The sequence below is a fragment of the Xyrauchen texanus genome, chromosome 21 (genome assembly GCF_025860055.1).
Source record: "Xyrauchen texanus isolate HMW12.3.18 chromosome 21, RBS_HiC_50CHRs, whole genome shotgun sequence".
In the NCBI taxonomy this organism is placed as follows: domain Eukaryota; kingdom Metazoa; phylum Chordata; class Actinopteri; order Cypriniformes; family Catostomidae; genus Xyrauchen; species Xyrauchen texanus.
In genome coordinates, this window is record NC_068296.1 from 32,245,042 (window position 1) to 32,258,890 (window position 13,849).

Sequence of the window (13,849 nt, forward strand, 5' to 3'; positions counted from 1 at the left end):
CTTCATTATATTTCTACCATATCGTTGCATCAGGAAAACTCCTTTATGTGTCACCGTCATTGTTATCGCGTCTGCTCTATTAGACACAAATTTACCCACAGCAGCTGTTGGTGGATATTAACTTTGTTTACAAAGAAAGCATGCTACCTCTGATCGCAAACGGCTGTTTTTAGTTTCCAAAGTGCTGCCTCTGTGACAGATTTAAAGGTCAAATAAGATCTAACGATGATCTTATCTGATCAAGGCCACCACATAAGATTTAACGAGAGAAGCGGGACCTGTCTCCACCACCGCAGTGCATGGACTACTGTTTGTGAGGGGACAAGTGAATAAAACTGTAAAAACTGCTGTTATTAAGATTTGATATGGATTATCAAATCAAATCACTTTATTGTCACACTACTGTGTACACAAGTGAAACAGTAGGTGAAAGTCTTGTGTGCAGTTCCGAATAACATAGCAATGTTGTGGTCATATTGAAGAATATTATTTATTGTGGGTTAATAATTTAAGTAGTAAAGACACATATTGCATGTCTAGTGGTAGTTTTTATACATCACATTTCTTAGGCTTTAGAAGTTTGTTAAACAGTGAGGATGTGTATTCATCAACCTGTTACATGTTCAATATAATCATACTGTCTCATTGAACCAAGTTTAAACTTGCTTTGCTGAAATTTCTGAAAATAACCCACCTACTTTCTTTACTGTAAACCATAGATAATCCTTTATAATAACTTCTATTAATATTAAAATACATGTTTACATTCTATAAAGCTTAAGAGATTATTTAAACTGCAGCGCTGCCTATTTCTACCATTGTAATCTGCTGTTCTTAAGATCCCAGAAACTTCTTGGGTACGTAACATTGGTTCAATGAGATGAAGAAAACGAGACTTTGCTTTCTGTTAAAATACATATGGTAAGTCCTTCTACACAACCTTGTTGAAACCTTTCTACAATAAAGGCAATATTTTAATATTGGCAATGATGTTTGAGCCCAGCCCCGCATACATATAATCTTATATAATATATATTGTGGCATGGCGGAGGGCGGGGCCGGGTCATGATTCTACACACCCGGTACCTTATCAGGCTAATCAAGCCTCCGAGGGATAAAGGCCGACTGCGGAAGATGGTGCGGGAGAGGAAGATCGTTTACGGGCATGTCCGTCATATGTGTGTTTGTGTCTTTTGTTAAAGTTTATCATTAAAATATTATTTATATTGCCAAGCCGGTTCTTGCCTCCTCCTTCTCCTTTCCATATATAATATGGAATATATATACACACATATTCCATATTATATATATTATATATTCCATATATAATACACACACAAAAATCTTTGTTCATGTTCTACTAAAGAAAGTCATACACATCTGGGATGGAATGAGGGTGAGTAAATGATGAGAGAAATTTCATTTTTGGGTGAACAAACTCTTTAAGCTGTGTTTAGGTGTAGTTCACACTACTGAAGACCTGTGAATAATTATTTATTTATTTTTTCAAATTTTGCAAAAACTGAGAGCATGTGACTGTGTATAAAATCGGCAACAACTCTATCTTCAACTAAAAGCAACATTGCAGCACTTTTTAATGCAGCTGACCGAGGCAAATGTTCCTATCTTTTCCAGGTTATTTTCATGAAGATGTCAATTTAAAAATAAAAGCAAAAATTTTGATTAAAGTCTTATGTGGACCCTAATATGTTGGGAAATAGCGGATGCACAATCTGAATGATAAGGGAATTAGGAGGCATAAGGTGGAATATTATTTCATGTCATTAGATCAATTATAAGGAAACAAAATCGCAGCCCATAACATCTCTTTTTTTTTTTTTAAAGATAAATATTACTTGCTAAGTAGAAATGGTAGAAATTTAAAGAAGCCCTAATCTCCAATAATAGGGTGTTTCAACCACAAAAACAGCACTTCTTGGGCAGTTTCAGCACAATTTTAGGGAAGTGCCCATAGATGGCAGTTCTTTTCTGGCTCCTTTACAGTGCTCTATATTTAAGCATTTACCAAAATTAAGCTTTTAATAGCCTTTACAGTATATTCACCAGATGATTTTGTGTATATACTTCTCTAAATGTTGTTAGATGAGGATTAAGGTTTATTATTACTCAAAAGATATGAATATTGAGACACAATGCGCTGAACATTTCCATATAGTCGCATTTTTTTTTTTTTTGCCCTCCATTGAATTTAGAACACTTGATTATCAAAATAAAATATGCACTGAAGTGAAGATAAAAATATGGATTAATATGGTCAATGATAAAAGATTTAGATACAACAAATCTAACTAACTAAACTCCTCCAGCAACAGCCAAAGAGGAATAGAGAGGAATAATAATAAAAATCACTGTTGTGTACCATGGAAGAAAAAGAAACATTGGTGTTTTGAACAAGTGTTGTAAAGATTTTTCTTTAAGTCTTACCCTTAACCCCAACCTAACCATAACATCTAACCCTTTGCCCATCCCTAAACTTTATCATGAAAATAACTTGTGTTTCACGGAAGAAAGAAAAATTGGGGTTTGGAACGAGAACAATGATACAGAAGCATACAGGTTATTGTCGTACATCTGTCATTTGTACTGCATAAATAAATATGCAATGAGTAACCAAATTTGTTCACAGACATTTGCTTTCCTAAAATAAATGATAGGAGGCGGCTAGCTAAAATGTTATGCCTGTATTGTATCGATCTTAAATTACAAATCCCCATGTACTTGCTTTTATTTAACTTAGAGGCCACAGTTGCACTGCAGAACCAAGCCGTTCTAACTAGTCTCCTCCAGCAACGGCCAAAGAGGAATAGAGAGGAATAATAATAAAAAGCAGCGATCTTTTTCAATAACCAATACTTCCAAAAAGCCACTATCAGCATTGATTAAACAGTAAAATCCATATATCGGTCTACCTCCAATTAAAAGTTGTGAATAGGCTTGTTTGTATTGTGTTTGACCAAATGTAAATGTACCTGAAGGCAAGAACTTTGGAACCGACATAATATTTCACCAGTTGTGAAGACTCGGTGTACATTGATTTCAGCTGAAAAAGAACGAATTCAAAATCAAAAACTATAAACAAAGCAGTTTGATTCTAGCAAACTAAATGTAAACAACTTCAATTCTTACCTGAGCCATCACTTGGTTTGCCAAGCTTTTAAACTCGTTACTCTCTGGATTTTCATACGCATCCACAAAATTTTGATTGGTTATTCTAACGGAGCCGGTGTAAATCTTCTGTAACCTCAAATCCTTCCGGACTGCAGATTGCACATTGGGAAAGAAGGGGATATGAACATAGACATGATCAACTTTATCATGACTGATGATAGGGCAACAGGTAACACTGAATATCTGTGGTATGCTAGACTTTCTGTAACTGGATGAATGCAGCACGGTGCTGACTTACAGTGGAAATGCCAGACCACCACCCCAATGATCAAAGCCAAAATGGCCGCCAAGATCACCAGGCCAACAATGATCCCAACCTTCCCAGGACCTCTTTTTTTCTCCAGCTTTTTATTGTCTGACGCTGGCAAAAATGTGACAGCTTGGTCCCAGTCCTTGCCCTAAAAAGGTGACAAATGCAACAATTTATTGAGCAGTGTAAAAGCAGCAAAGGATGTTTTATACTTCTGTCTAAATTCCACTATACATTAAATAAACCAGTCTGTGGGCAACAGATTAAAGTAAGTTTGAAGGCATAAATAAAAAAAAATTTGTTTTTTTTTGTTGACAGAATAAGCACAGATTCAGAGGATTATATAAGAGCGGGCAAAGTATCAAAACATTTCGCCCGCTGCTCGTATTGCTCCGAGTCACTTTCAAGTCAACATGAAACTGCATTCGCAACTCATTTTACTTCTGCAATGTGACACATTTCTGAGTGAAACTAAATATTCAACAAGAAAAAATGAGAACAGGACTTTATTTACCCAGTTTTTGGAAAAGTTGTAATAATCAGAAATCAAAAATGTTGTTGGCTCGTGCAAAAACGTATGACTTTTCCTCCCATAGAAAAAATACAAATTAAACCAATGAACAGTTATCACACTTTTTCCTAAGTTTACACCCTAGACCAAACCTAAACATACCTATAATTTTAATAGGCAAATCACTGTTGTGTACCATTGAAGCAAGAGAATCATTGGGGTTTTGAACAAGCATTGTAATGATTTTTCCTAAGTCTTACCCTTAACCGAAACCTAACCATAACATCTAACCCCTTGCCCATCCCTAAACATTATCATGAAAATAACTTAAAGAAATAAAGAAAGAAAAATTGGGGTTTGGAATGAGAATAATGATACAGAAGCATACAGGTTATTGTCGTACATCTGTCATTTGTACTGCATAAATAAATATGCAATGAGTAACCAAATTTGTTCACAGATATTTGCTTTCCTAAAATAAATGATAGGAGGTGGCTAGCTAAAATTTTATGCCTGTATTTGTATCGATCTTAAATTATGTGTGTTGATTGGTTGGTTGGCCAATATTCAAATAACAATTGTACAATATTGCCATCTCAAAGAGACAGTTGGATTTTATCCATCAGGAATTGATTGGATCCAGACCTGAATACATGTTGCAGTCAAATGTGGAGGACCTATCCCCACCTGAACCCTCACCCACCCAGTTCTGGGACGTAGAAACTAAAGGTCAAGTTCACCTTCAAGAGCATCTCTAGCACAGCGTATCCCAATTGTAATGATACATTTTTTTCAAATCTATTGTTATTTTCTAATATTGCTGAAATCTTAATTATTTTGAGGTTGACAGACTAAATTTGGGTGATAATGGCAGAATTTTGGTTTGCATTACTTAGCTATTTGGCTATTAGTTAATTAATGGAAGATCAGAAATTGATGAAAGATGATTGATGGCAGATTTTGAAGACAAACATTTTAGGAATAACGTGCACTGAAGCACAATAAGACATGTGATGTTTTTTCAAAAGTATACCGGGTCAGTTTTGATTTCATTTTGACTTCAATCTCAATTTTTATTTATTTATTTTTTTAAATTTTGCAAAAACTGAGAGCATGTGACTGTGTATAAAATCGGCAACAACTCTATCTTCATCTAAAAGCAACATTGCAGCACTTTTTAATGCAGCTGACCGAGGCAAATGTTCCTATCTTTTCCAGGTTATTTTCATGAAGATGTCAATTTAAAAATAAAAGCAAAAATTTTTATTAAAGTCTTATGTGGACCCTAATATGTTGGGAAATAGCGGATGCACAATCTGAATGATAAGGGAATTAGGAGGCATAAGGTGGAATATTATTTCATGTCATTAGATCAATTATAAGGAAACAAATCACAGCCCATAACATCTCTTTCCCTGCAGCAAACGCAAACAATCAATCAACAACAACCTGTGGTCAAACCAGTGGCGTAGCCAACCCAGAATATTAGAGATTATTCTTTGACTTAAAATATATTTTTATAAAACAGTTTTTAAAAATGCATATATTCTAATCTCTGAAAGTGTAAAAGAATTGTTTATATGTGCCGCTTCCCTGTTTAGCCCATCCATTTTTATTGAGGCCCACCCAAAAATAATTTCCTGGCTACGCCCTTGGGTCAAACATTAAATGCTCACTCTTTTCGCTGAACAGAGTCAGTTGTCTTTTTGCATACAATGAGCATTATTCTCCTCAACAGGTTTTTCAGTATCATATATCAGTAAATGCTATTTGTTTGCTTAAGAGCCCATTTGAAGCATAAAAAGGACTCGAGAACTGAATAAGTACTTGACTAGTTTGATCAAAATGTAACTGACCAACTATTGTTTTTTTTTTTTTATTTAATTTTTTTACAACCACTATATTGTTTCCCAATTATCTCAGACTGCAGTCACATGACAGCATTCCTGACCTATATTCTGTGTAGTTTGTATCAAAAAATGTGCCACAACAAAATGCCCTAAAGTTGGGAATTAGCTCTCAGTGAAGACAACATGAAGTTAACAATGGTGAAATTTGATTTTCTACAACAAAACCTAAATTCAATGGATCCAATGCATGCATTGTTGCTGACACCAAAGCCTAGACATGCAATTATCAAACTTTTGACCTTTTAAGATTTGCACTAGATAAGTGCTTAGTGCATATCTTAGACCAGTGGTTTTGTAACAACGGTCAGTTTGAGTTAACTGCAATTAAACATTTACCAGTTCTAGTTCTTAATTTCCAAAAGACAAGTGTGCTTATATCCAATGGTGAGAAACATTGAAATGTTAATATACATTTGTAGTTCAGCGTAATGTTGGTACACTTTTTAATTGTTTTGAATTGAGACCAGAATGAGTGTTCTTCTTCTAGTCAGAGTGAACTTGTTTACAACTTAAGACATGTTCAAGTTAATGAACAATAAAGTCCAGTTGTAAACTGAATAAGCTCTACCACTGTCAGGTGTGTGACATGGATAAAGGAGAATATCACAGACGTTTGGGAACATTCTGGAGGGATGAATAAGGGAGACATGTCCACCTTAAAAATTCTCCTGAGTCATTTTCTCTCTTTAGGTTTTATTTGTGGGGGTGTTGTCTCATTGTAAAGTTAACCAGTTTAAGCATGCCGTAACAGATCTATGGAATGCACGCGGCCAAACATACTTCACACACGCGCCTGCAAACATGTCACAAATATACGAGAGTGTGTTGCGGTGCAGCTGATCTGCTGGGTAATCTTAGATTTTTTTTTTTAACAATGTTGTTTCAAATTATACTGATTCAACCTTGTGCGATCCTGTGTACACATGCGTGTACGTTGTATTTTGGCTTCATTATACACAACTCATAATTTAAATAATTTAAACTGACTGAATCATGTTCACAACGCTTTAGACTGTCATTTAAGGCTTAAACTTCTGGCACGCCAAGTCACGTAACACAACAACATGATATTGATTAATTAGTACATAGATTCAGAATTTTTCAAGCAAAATTTTATTTTAACATGATTACAAGTGATTGGACGATGCTGTCCATTACTTTGAATCAGAATTAATTATTCAGCTTAACAGAAAATCAGCTCTAATTTCTGTATAGTCTCAAAAATATGACATACTAACATCCCTGGAAACATTAACAATTCGATGAAAAAACTCTTTTTATAGCTTGGTATTATTTACCATTTCGCAACATACTCAAACTCTACACATATGTGGACATCAAGTTTTAGGAAAACTATTTGCTGTAGAAAAAAATAACAAAATAAATGTTTGTTTATTAGGTGCTAATAGTAACAAATCAAAAAGGGAAATGGAAAATCCACACAGCAGTCACACTAGAGTCTCAGGAGGTTAAACCCAAATTACAGCAGATAAACATAAATATGCTATACTATAAGAAGTAGAATATATAGTTCTATTCAACTTGTTATAGTCCTAGGAACATCAGTAAAGATGGGTCGAAAATGTAAAACCAATCATTAAAGGGGTCATGACATGGGTTTTTTTATTGTATTATTATGTTCCCTTAGGTGCAATTATAGTATTAATATATTTTTTTTTAAGAAAAACTTTTAAAATCTAGTGATTTATGACCTTTTCCCACCCTGTTTCTCATCCTCTGATTCAAACAGTCTGTTTTGGGGGCGTTTTCCATTTAAGACTTCAGTGTTAACGCCCACTGTTATGATTGGCTAACGTCAGTGCCTATGTATCAATTATTGACGCCCCAGCCAGAACAATATGCAAGTAAACTAAGTAAAAACACTGTGATTATTCATAATGAATGAAATTGCGCTTTAAAAAGTAGTTTAAAGTTTAAAATAGATTACTTACAGTTTAGCGTCGTCGTTGTTCCCAGAATAGTCGGCACGGACTTATCTTTGAGCAACAGTTTTCTGGCAAAGCCAGCATCATATTGAGATTTGTTCTCAAAACAGTCATCCTCAAAATGTACAGAACAAACGCTTAAGTTAACACTGCCTTGACTGGGACGTCCGCAAAAAATAAACTGCATCCATTTTTCCCTGACGTCTGGATCTTTCGGCAGCTTATTCAGAGGTTTTGTTTGACCACAGCCAGGAACAGCACATCTGTGTGGCATCGTAATTTTCCTGTGCACAAGTAGTCTCTGTCAGAGCTCGCTGTCCATCGACTGAACATTTGTGAGGCGCACAGCGATACGAAATGAGCGTAGTTGTCTTGCGCTTAAAGCGTAGTTATCTTGTGCTGGAGGCGGTCATATGCAAACGCTGTTACGTCACTTCTAACCGTCACGTCACTTCTAACCATGAATCCAGAACGAGCTGTATTTTGAGCTTGATTAAATAAATGATTCGTTTAGAATGGGGAGGACGTCTTAAAATATTAAACTTGCAGGACGTTTTAATGATACAAAGACCTCTTATATACCAAAAGATCAAGGCAAATTTGGTTTCTCATGTCATGACCCCTTTAATATTTTACATTGTATGCCATCGTTTTCCAGCAAAAGTGCATTTTGCAGTTAGATAGATTATAGCTATAGAGACTGATATCACTGCAAATTAAAAACCTTGCCTGTTGAAACCTGTAAGCACTTCATTTGAAGGCTTGTAAATAACAATTGACACGCTATCATTAGAGCCTTTAGTGAAAATCAGCTAATCCAGTCACTACAACGGCTTAAACTCAATATTCTCTTCAAGATCAATAGAAATACAATCCCTTACAAACACGTGCAAACTAATGATGATGGAAAGAAAAAGAATGCCAGTTCGACCGATGTGGGTTTTTCAACCCCAACGTCAAAAGAGTAGAGTAGAATATTTCCTCAAAAAAGTTCATTTAAAAATATAACATATCAAAATATTCAAAAACAGAAAATATGCACTATCCATTGACAAGGCTGTCAGTAGATTTTGGAACAAACACCATGTAGGCTAGAATTACCAATTCTGGTAAATAGCAAATTCGTTGAATTATAGACGGTTGGCCAACTGGCCGATGCCTGTAAATTCAAAATGGCCAAATATCAGCCTCACAATAGATTGTTCTAAATGTGTGACTACAGACATGAAATGGTGTCAGACAGAAAACTCCAGATAGTGGTGACACTTCCTATGGCAGTTGTAGTAACTGTAGAAGTAGCACAAACATGTGAGTCTGCCATGTTCCAGGCTTATTAATCTGCATGGTCTTTCAGATCAAAGCATATCATTATCTCATTAATACGTGACACTCTCATAGACTCCATTGTGAAGAAGGCTCAGCAGATGTTGTACTTCCTTAGCCAGCTGAGGAAGTTCAACCTGCCACAGGAGCTGCTGACACAGTTCTACTCGGCTGAGTCTACAGATCTGTACATCTATAACTGACTGGTTTGGTTCAGCCACCAAATCAGACAGAAAGAAACTACAACGGACAGTCAGGACTGCTGTGAGGATTACTGGTGCCCCCCTGCCCACCCTCCAAGACCTCAACGTCTCCAGAGTGAGGAGACGTGCAGGTAGAATCAATCTGGACCCCACACACCCTGCCCACTACCTCTTTGAACAGTCCTCTGGTCGGTACTACAGATCACTGAGCGCCAGGACATCCAGTCACAAGAACAGTTTTTACCCACAGGACATTTTCCTCATGAACAATTAAACTGCCCCAGGACTCCCATAGAGCAATATTGTAAATACATATCTCATGTACATATGTAAATTCAAATATTGAAATCAATAACTGTACCCCACCTTGCACATACATTACAATTTGCACATGTACATATGCCATTCTGTTATATGTCCTATTATTTGTATGTCTGTTTATACTCTTACCTTGTTTTATATTCTGTCTCACAGTAACATTGTGTGTGCACGTATTTCTCCTATCACCAATAAAGTTCCTTGTGTACGTGAGAACACTTGGCAAAAAAAAGCTCATTCTGATTACCAGCTTCCTTCTTACCTTTTGAATAGATAGTTATCAAACCTTTTAAACAATGAACTTAAGAAATGAGTCTTCTAGCAGTGTCATTACTAGATTACATTTTTTAAATAAACATTGAATAGAGATTGCACTCACAAGAGCAATTTCTAGCCAATGTAATATGTCAGAGATGAGAATAACCCAGCTATCTGGCTTGAAATTAAATTTTTCTGTTTATGATCTAATTTTTATTGTCTTATCTCTTTCTCTTTGTATGAACCGGAACATTTACAGTAATGTCTTCGGGGAAAGCATGTGAAATGTTGTTTTGAAAGGTGCTCTATAAATAAACATTGACTGACTAACTAGAAAAAATGATGGTCACTATAGAAATTGCAATGACCACAATTGTAAAATTCCATCATATTTCCAGGTTTTCCAAGAATGTAGGAACCCTTATGGATATGCTTCACAATCTCAACATTACTGTTGTCTCAACATGACGTTCTTTCACATTTATACACATAGATCTTTAGATCTTCCACTTGTTAAACATCTTGGTTTGATTTCTTGAAGATCAAAAAGATTTAACAGGAAACAATCATGTGAGATATGAAATTAACACATCGCTGCTTTTGGCAACAGAAATATTGGATTTCAGGTCTTCATAACATGTATAATGGCTGTGAGATTGCAAAATAATATCATTTATTAATATAGCACATTATGATGAATCTTACCGAAGAATTGGGAGTGTAACGCATTCCTCCATCCATAGGATCCATGTCTACCACTAGAAGTATCGATATCAGCACACTTGCTCTTCTTCAACACACGTTTCAATTCTGCTAACAAAATTAAGTGAGTAATTGTCTTTTGTGAGCAAAAACAGTTTTGACATTCCCAAGTAAGGTCAGACAGATGTGGAAAAAAACAATACGCCCAAACAATCTCACGCGGCAACTAAATAAAACGAAATACTAAAAGTGTACAAATAAACTCGACAAAGAACGGTCGAGCCAACTCAAACAAGCGAGCCTCACTAAAGAAAGAAAAAATGATTTAAATGAGATACATTCTAATTCTAATCTTCAGCAGAAAGTAGATATTGTGTCGTTTGCCTGTGACTAGAGAAAACATTTCCGGAGAAATTCGAGTTACAATGGGAGTGACTTACTCAGACGATACTCACAGGTGAACACTTCCTTATAAGCAACACCTACAAATAAAAGCGCTTAAGTGTAAAATAACTCCGGAAACCTCAAAGTAAGATTATTCTATCCAACAGTCTTTCAAAGCAACTATACGGTAAATGTTACGTGTGAATATGAAAGTATAGAGTTGGTATCGACGTGTGTTTCTGTTGTGACTCACCTTCCGCAGGTGATCGGTGCGTCTCAAAACGTGGTGTGTTATTTACATAGACAGCATTTTTGGCATTTTCAGCTGACTCGAACGCTCTTAAGGCGCCAAAAGATGTTATCTAGCTAGGGTGCATACTACGTTTCGAACTACAGCCGGCATTTCACTTAAATTTGATACAAACTCGTCATGCAGGTTTCTGTTGCATTCAAATGACGTTTCAACGAAATAGTGCTGACTGAAAAAATAGAACACAGAAGCTTTTTACCTTAAACAATAAAACCCGTTTACATTGAAACAATGACTAAAACATATTGACATAATGTAATATGACATTGACTAAGAAGTTGATATCAGGTATTTGTTTTAATAAATTGTCCACAACATTTTAACACAAAGGAATACAGGACCACATTTGGCATCTTTCTCAAAATAACTGCTTTCAACAGATCAATCTTTATTCATAAACAAATTTATTATGTGTAAAAGTATAAAGACATTCACTGCAAACCCCAAAAAGCTGCTTCTAGTTTATAATCTCTTGTATTTGAAAATAAATTATTAAAATGTCGAAATTATCTTGAATAAATGGGGATTTAAACAGTCATCAACAAACCCATTTACATAAAGTGGTGGAACATAGTGCAGAACAAAGTGCAGACATTAAGTTGTCCTAACAGGGCATTGTGTATCAAAAAGTTAAATGAAAATAAATATAATTAATGCATTATCTCCCATGGCGCTGGAGAAAACTCTGGGCAACCAGCCTTTGGAAGGAGAGGAGATCTCTGTCTCCCTCTTTACATGACTGGTATGAATTAATGAAAGAAAGAATTTTCAATGGGTGGGTTTTGAATGAATGAAATAATGAATAAATACATGTTTTGTTTTTGTGTCATGCCACCTAACATATAGACCCCATCCTTCCAACCTGCCACCCCACAGCCTCACCTCCCACTTCCCATTACACCTTCATGTACCTCTAATAACACCAGGCATTGACCATAGCACTGTTGAGTGCCCAGCTGTAGCATGGCCACCATCACTTCTTTGATTGGATGCCAATCTGGTAACGGTTTACACATTGGTCATGCAAGTCAACACCTCACATATGTGGATTTCAGTCTTTACTGTAGGTGATTTAAATAATGTAAATGTAAACTCTTTACTTGTCTGAATTTCAACTTTATAATGGAATCATAAGCTACTTGACTGATTAGAATGAAACGCATCCAAACTGGATGAAGGGGTCTCAATATTTTGCCCCTTACAGGACATGATATCATAAAAGGTTGAAAAAGATAAACTACAGTAATTAATCCCATGCTTTAAGTTATGTTTAGGTGGAATATCATAAAAGTAAAAAGCACTAAAAAAGACCAATAACCTTGATTTATTAACCTATTAACCCAGTATACCCCATTTCCCAATAATATATGTACTTACAAGGTATTTGCCCTCCGGCAACTATTGTTGCCGCTTGGACTTTTGACTATATACAAGACACTATAGATCTCTTGTAATATTTGTTTTGTTTGGGTGATTCTAGAGACCTTCATGATTATGTAGATTTATATTATGTAAAAAAAAATACTTAGTAGTAACATGAAAATGACCTTTTATTGGGAGGGTTTGACTTTGCCATGCTTCCTGGAAGAAGGGGTAGGAAGTTGACAGTATTATGTGACAGGAAGTAAGTGAACACCATTTTTTTTTCTTGAAATCCTTTATTTCGTTGTTTTCTTGCAAGTCATTGAGATGTAAAACATGGATAGCATCTAGAAAAATACTTACAAAAGGAAAATGACAACTATACACTGCGGCAACTATAGTTGCCTGTGGGCTTAAATGGGTTGCTTATTTGGTATGATGAATAGATTGATGGATGGATGGATGGATGGATGGATGGATGGAGAGATGGGTGAATTGGATGGATGGATGGTTGGATGGATGAATGGATTGGATGGACAAATTGGATGAATGGATGCATGGATCGGTGGATGTATTGGATCGGTGGATGATTTGAATGAATGAATGAATGAATGGATGGATGGATGATGGATGGAAATAGCGGCAACAAATTTAACAACACACTCTGACATAATGTATGTGAGGAGGAGGAGGGCGGGGCCGGGCCATGAGACCACACAGCCAGCCCCTAATCGGGCTAAAAAGCCGAGGAGAGGGATAAGCACCGAGCCGGATGAGGCAGCAGTGAGTGGCTCTCTCTCTCCTGAACTGCCTCATCCGGCTCTGCCTTATCCCTCTCCTCGGCTGTTTAGCCTGATTGGCCACCTCCTCCTCGTCACATACATTATGTCATAGTGTGTTGTTAAATTTGTTGCCACTATTTCCCTTCAGGGATCAATAAGACAACCCATCTGTTAATTCATGATTAGCTCCTCGTCACACTGTACACAAGATACTATTCACAATAGCCTACAAAATACTACAGAATGTGGGAAAACATAAGGGCTGGTAGATAAATATGCATTACTCATACAATTAGTAGATGACAATAAAAGCTTCTCTGCTGGATTTATTGACTATTGGATTGTGTAAATGTGGTGCTATGGCAGAAGCAGACATTGCATTGTGTAATAACAGCAGGCAG

The 13,849-nt window shown here is 36.1% G+C and overlaps 1 protein-coding gene across 3 annotated transcripts in view; it reads right to left on the reverse strand.

Annotated features, from left to right (window-relative positions):
• Positions 1-11,230, reverse strand: part of st14a (ST14 transmembrane serine protease matriptase a) — a 29,934-nt gene extending 18,704 nt beyond the window's left edge. Inside the window, exons 1-5 of one of the 3 annotated variants that reach the window (XM_052152666.1) lie at positions 11,066-11,230; positions 10,614-10,718; positions 3,428-3,587; positions 3,148-3,278; positions 2,991-3,061 (exon numbers count right to left, since the gene is read on the reverse strand). In XM_052152666.1, coding sequence (XP_052008626.1) covers positions 2,991-3,061; positions 3,148-3,278; positions 3,428-3,587; positions 10,614-10,658 — 407 coding nt within the window. In that variant the 5' untranslated portion in view covers positions 10,659-10,718; positions 11,066-11,230. The other 2 variants (XM_052152665.1, XM_052152664.1) reach the window with 2 other exon arrangements.
• Positions 11,231-13,849: the final 2,619 nt, after the last annotated feature.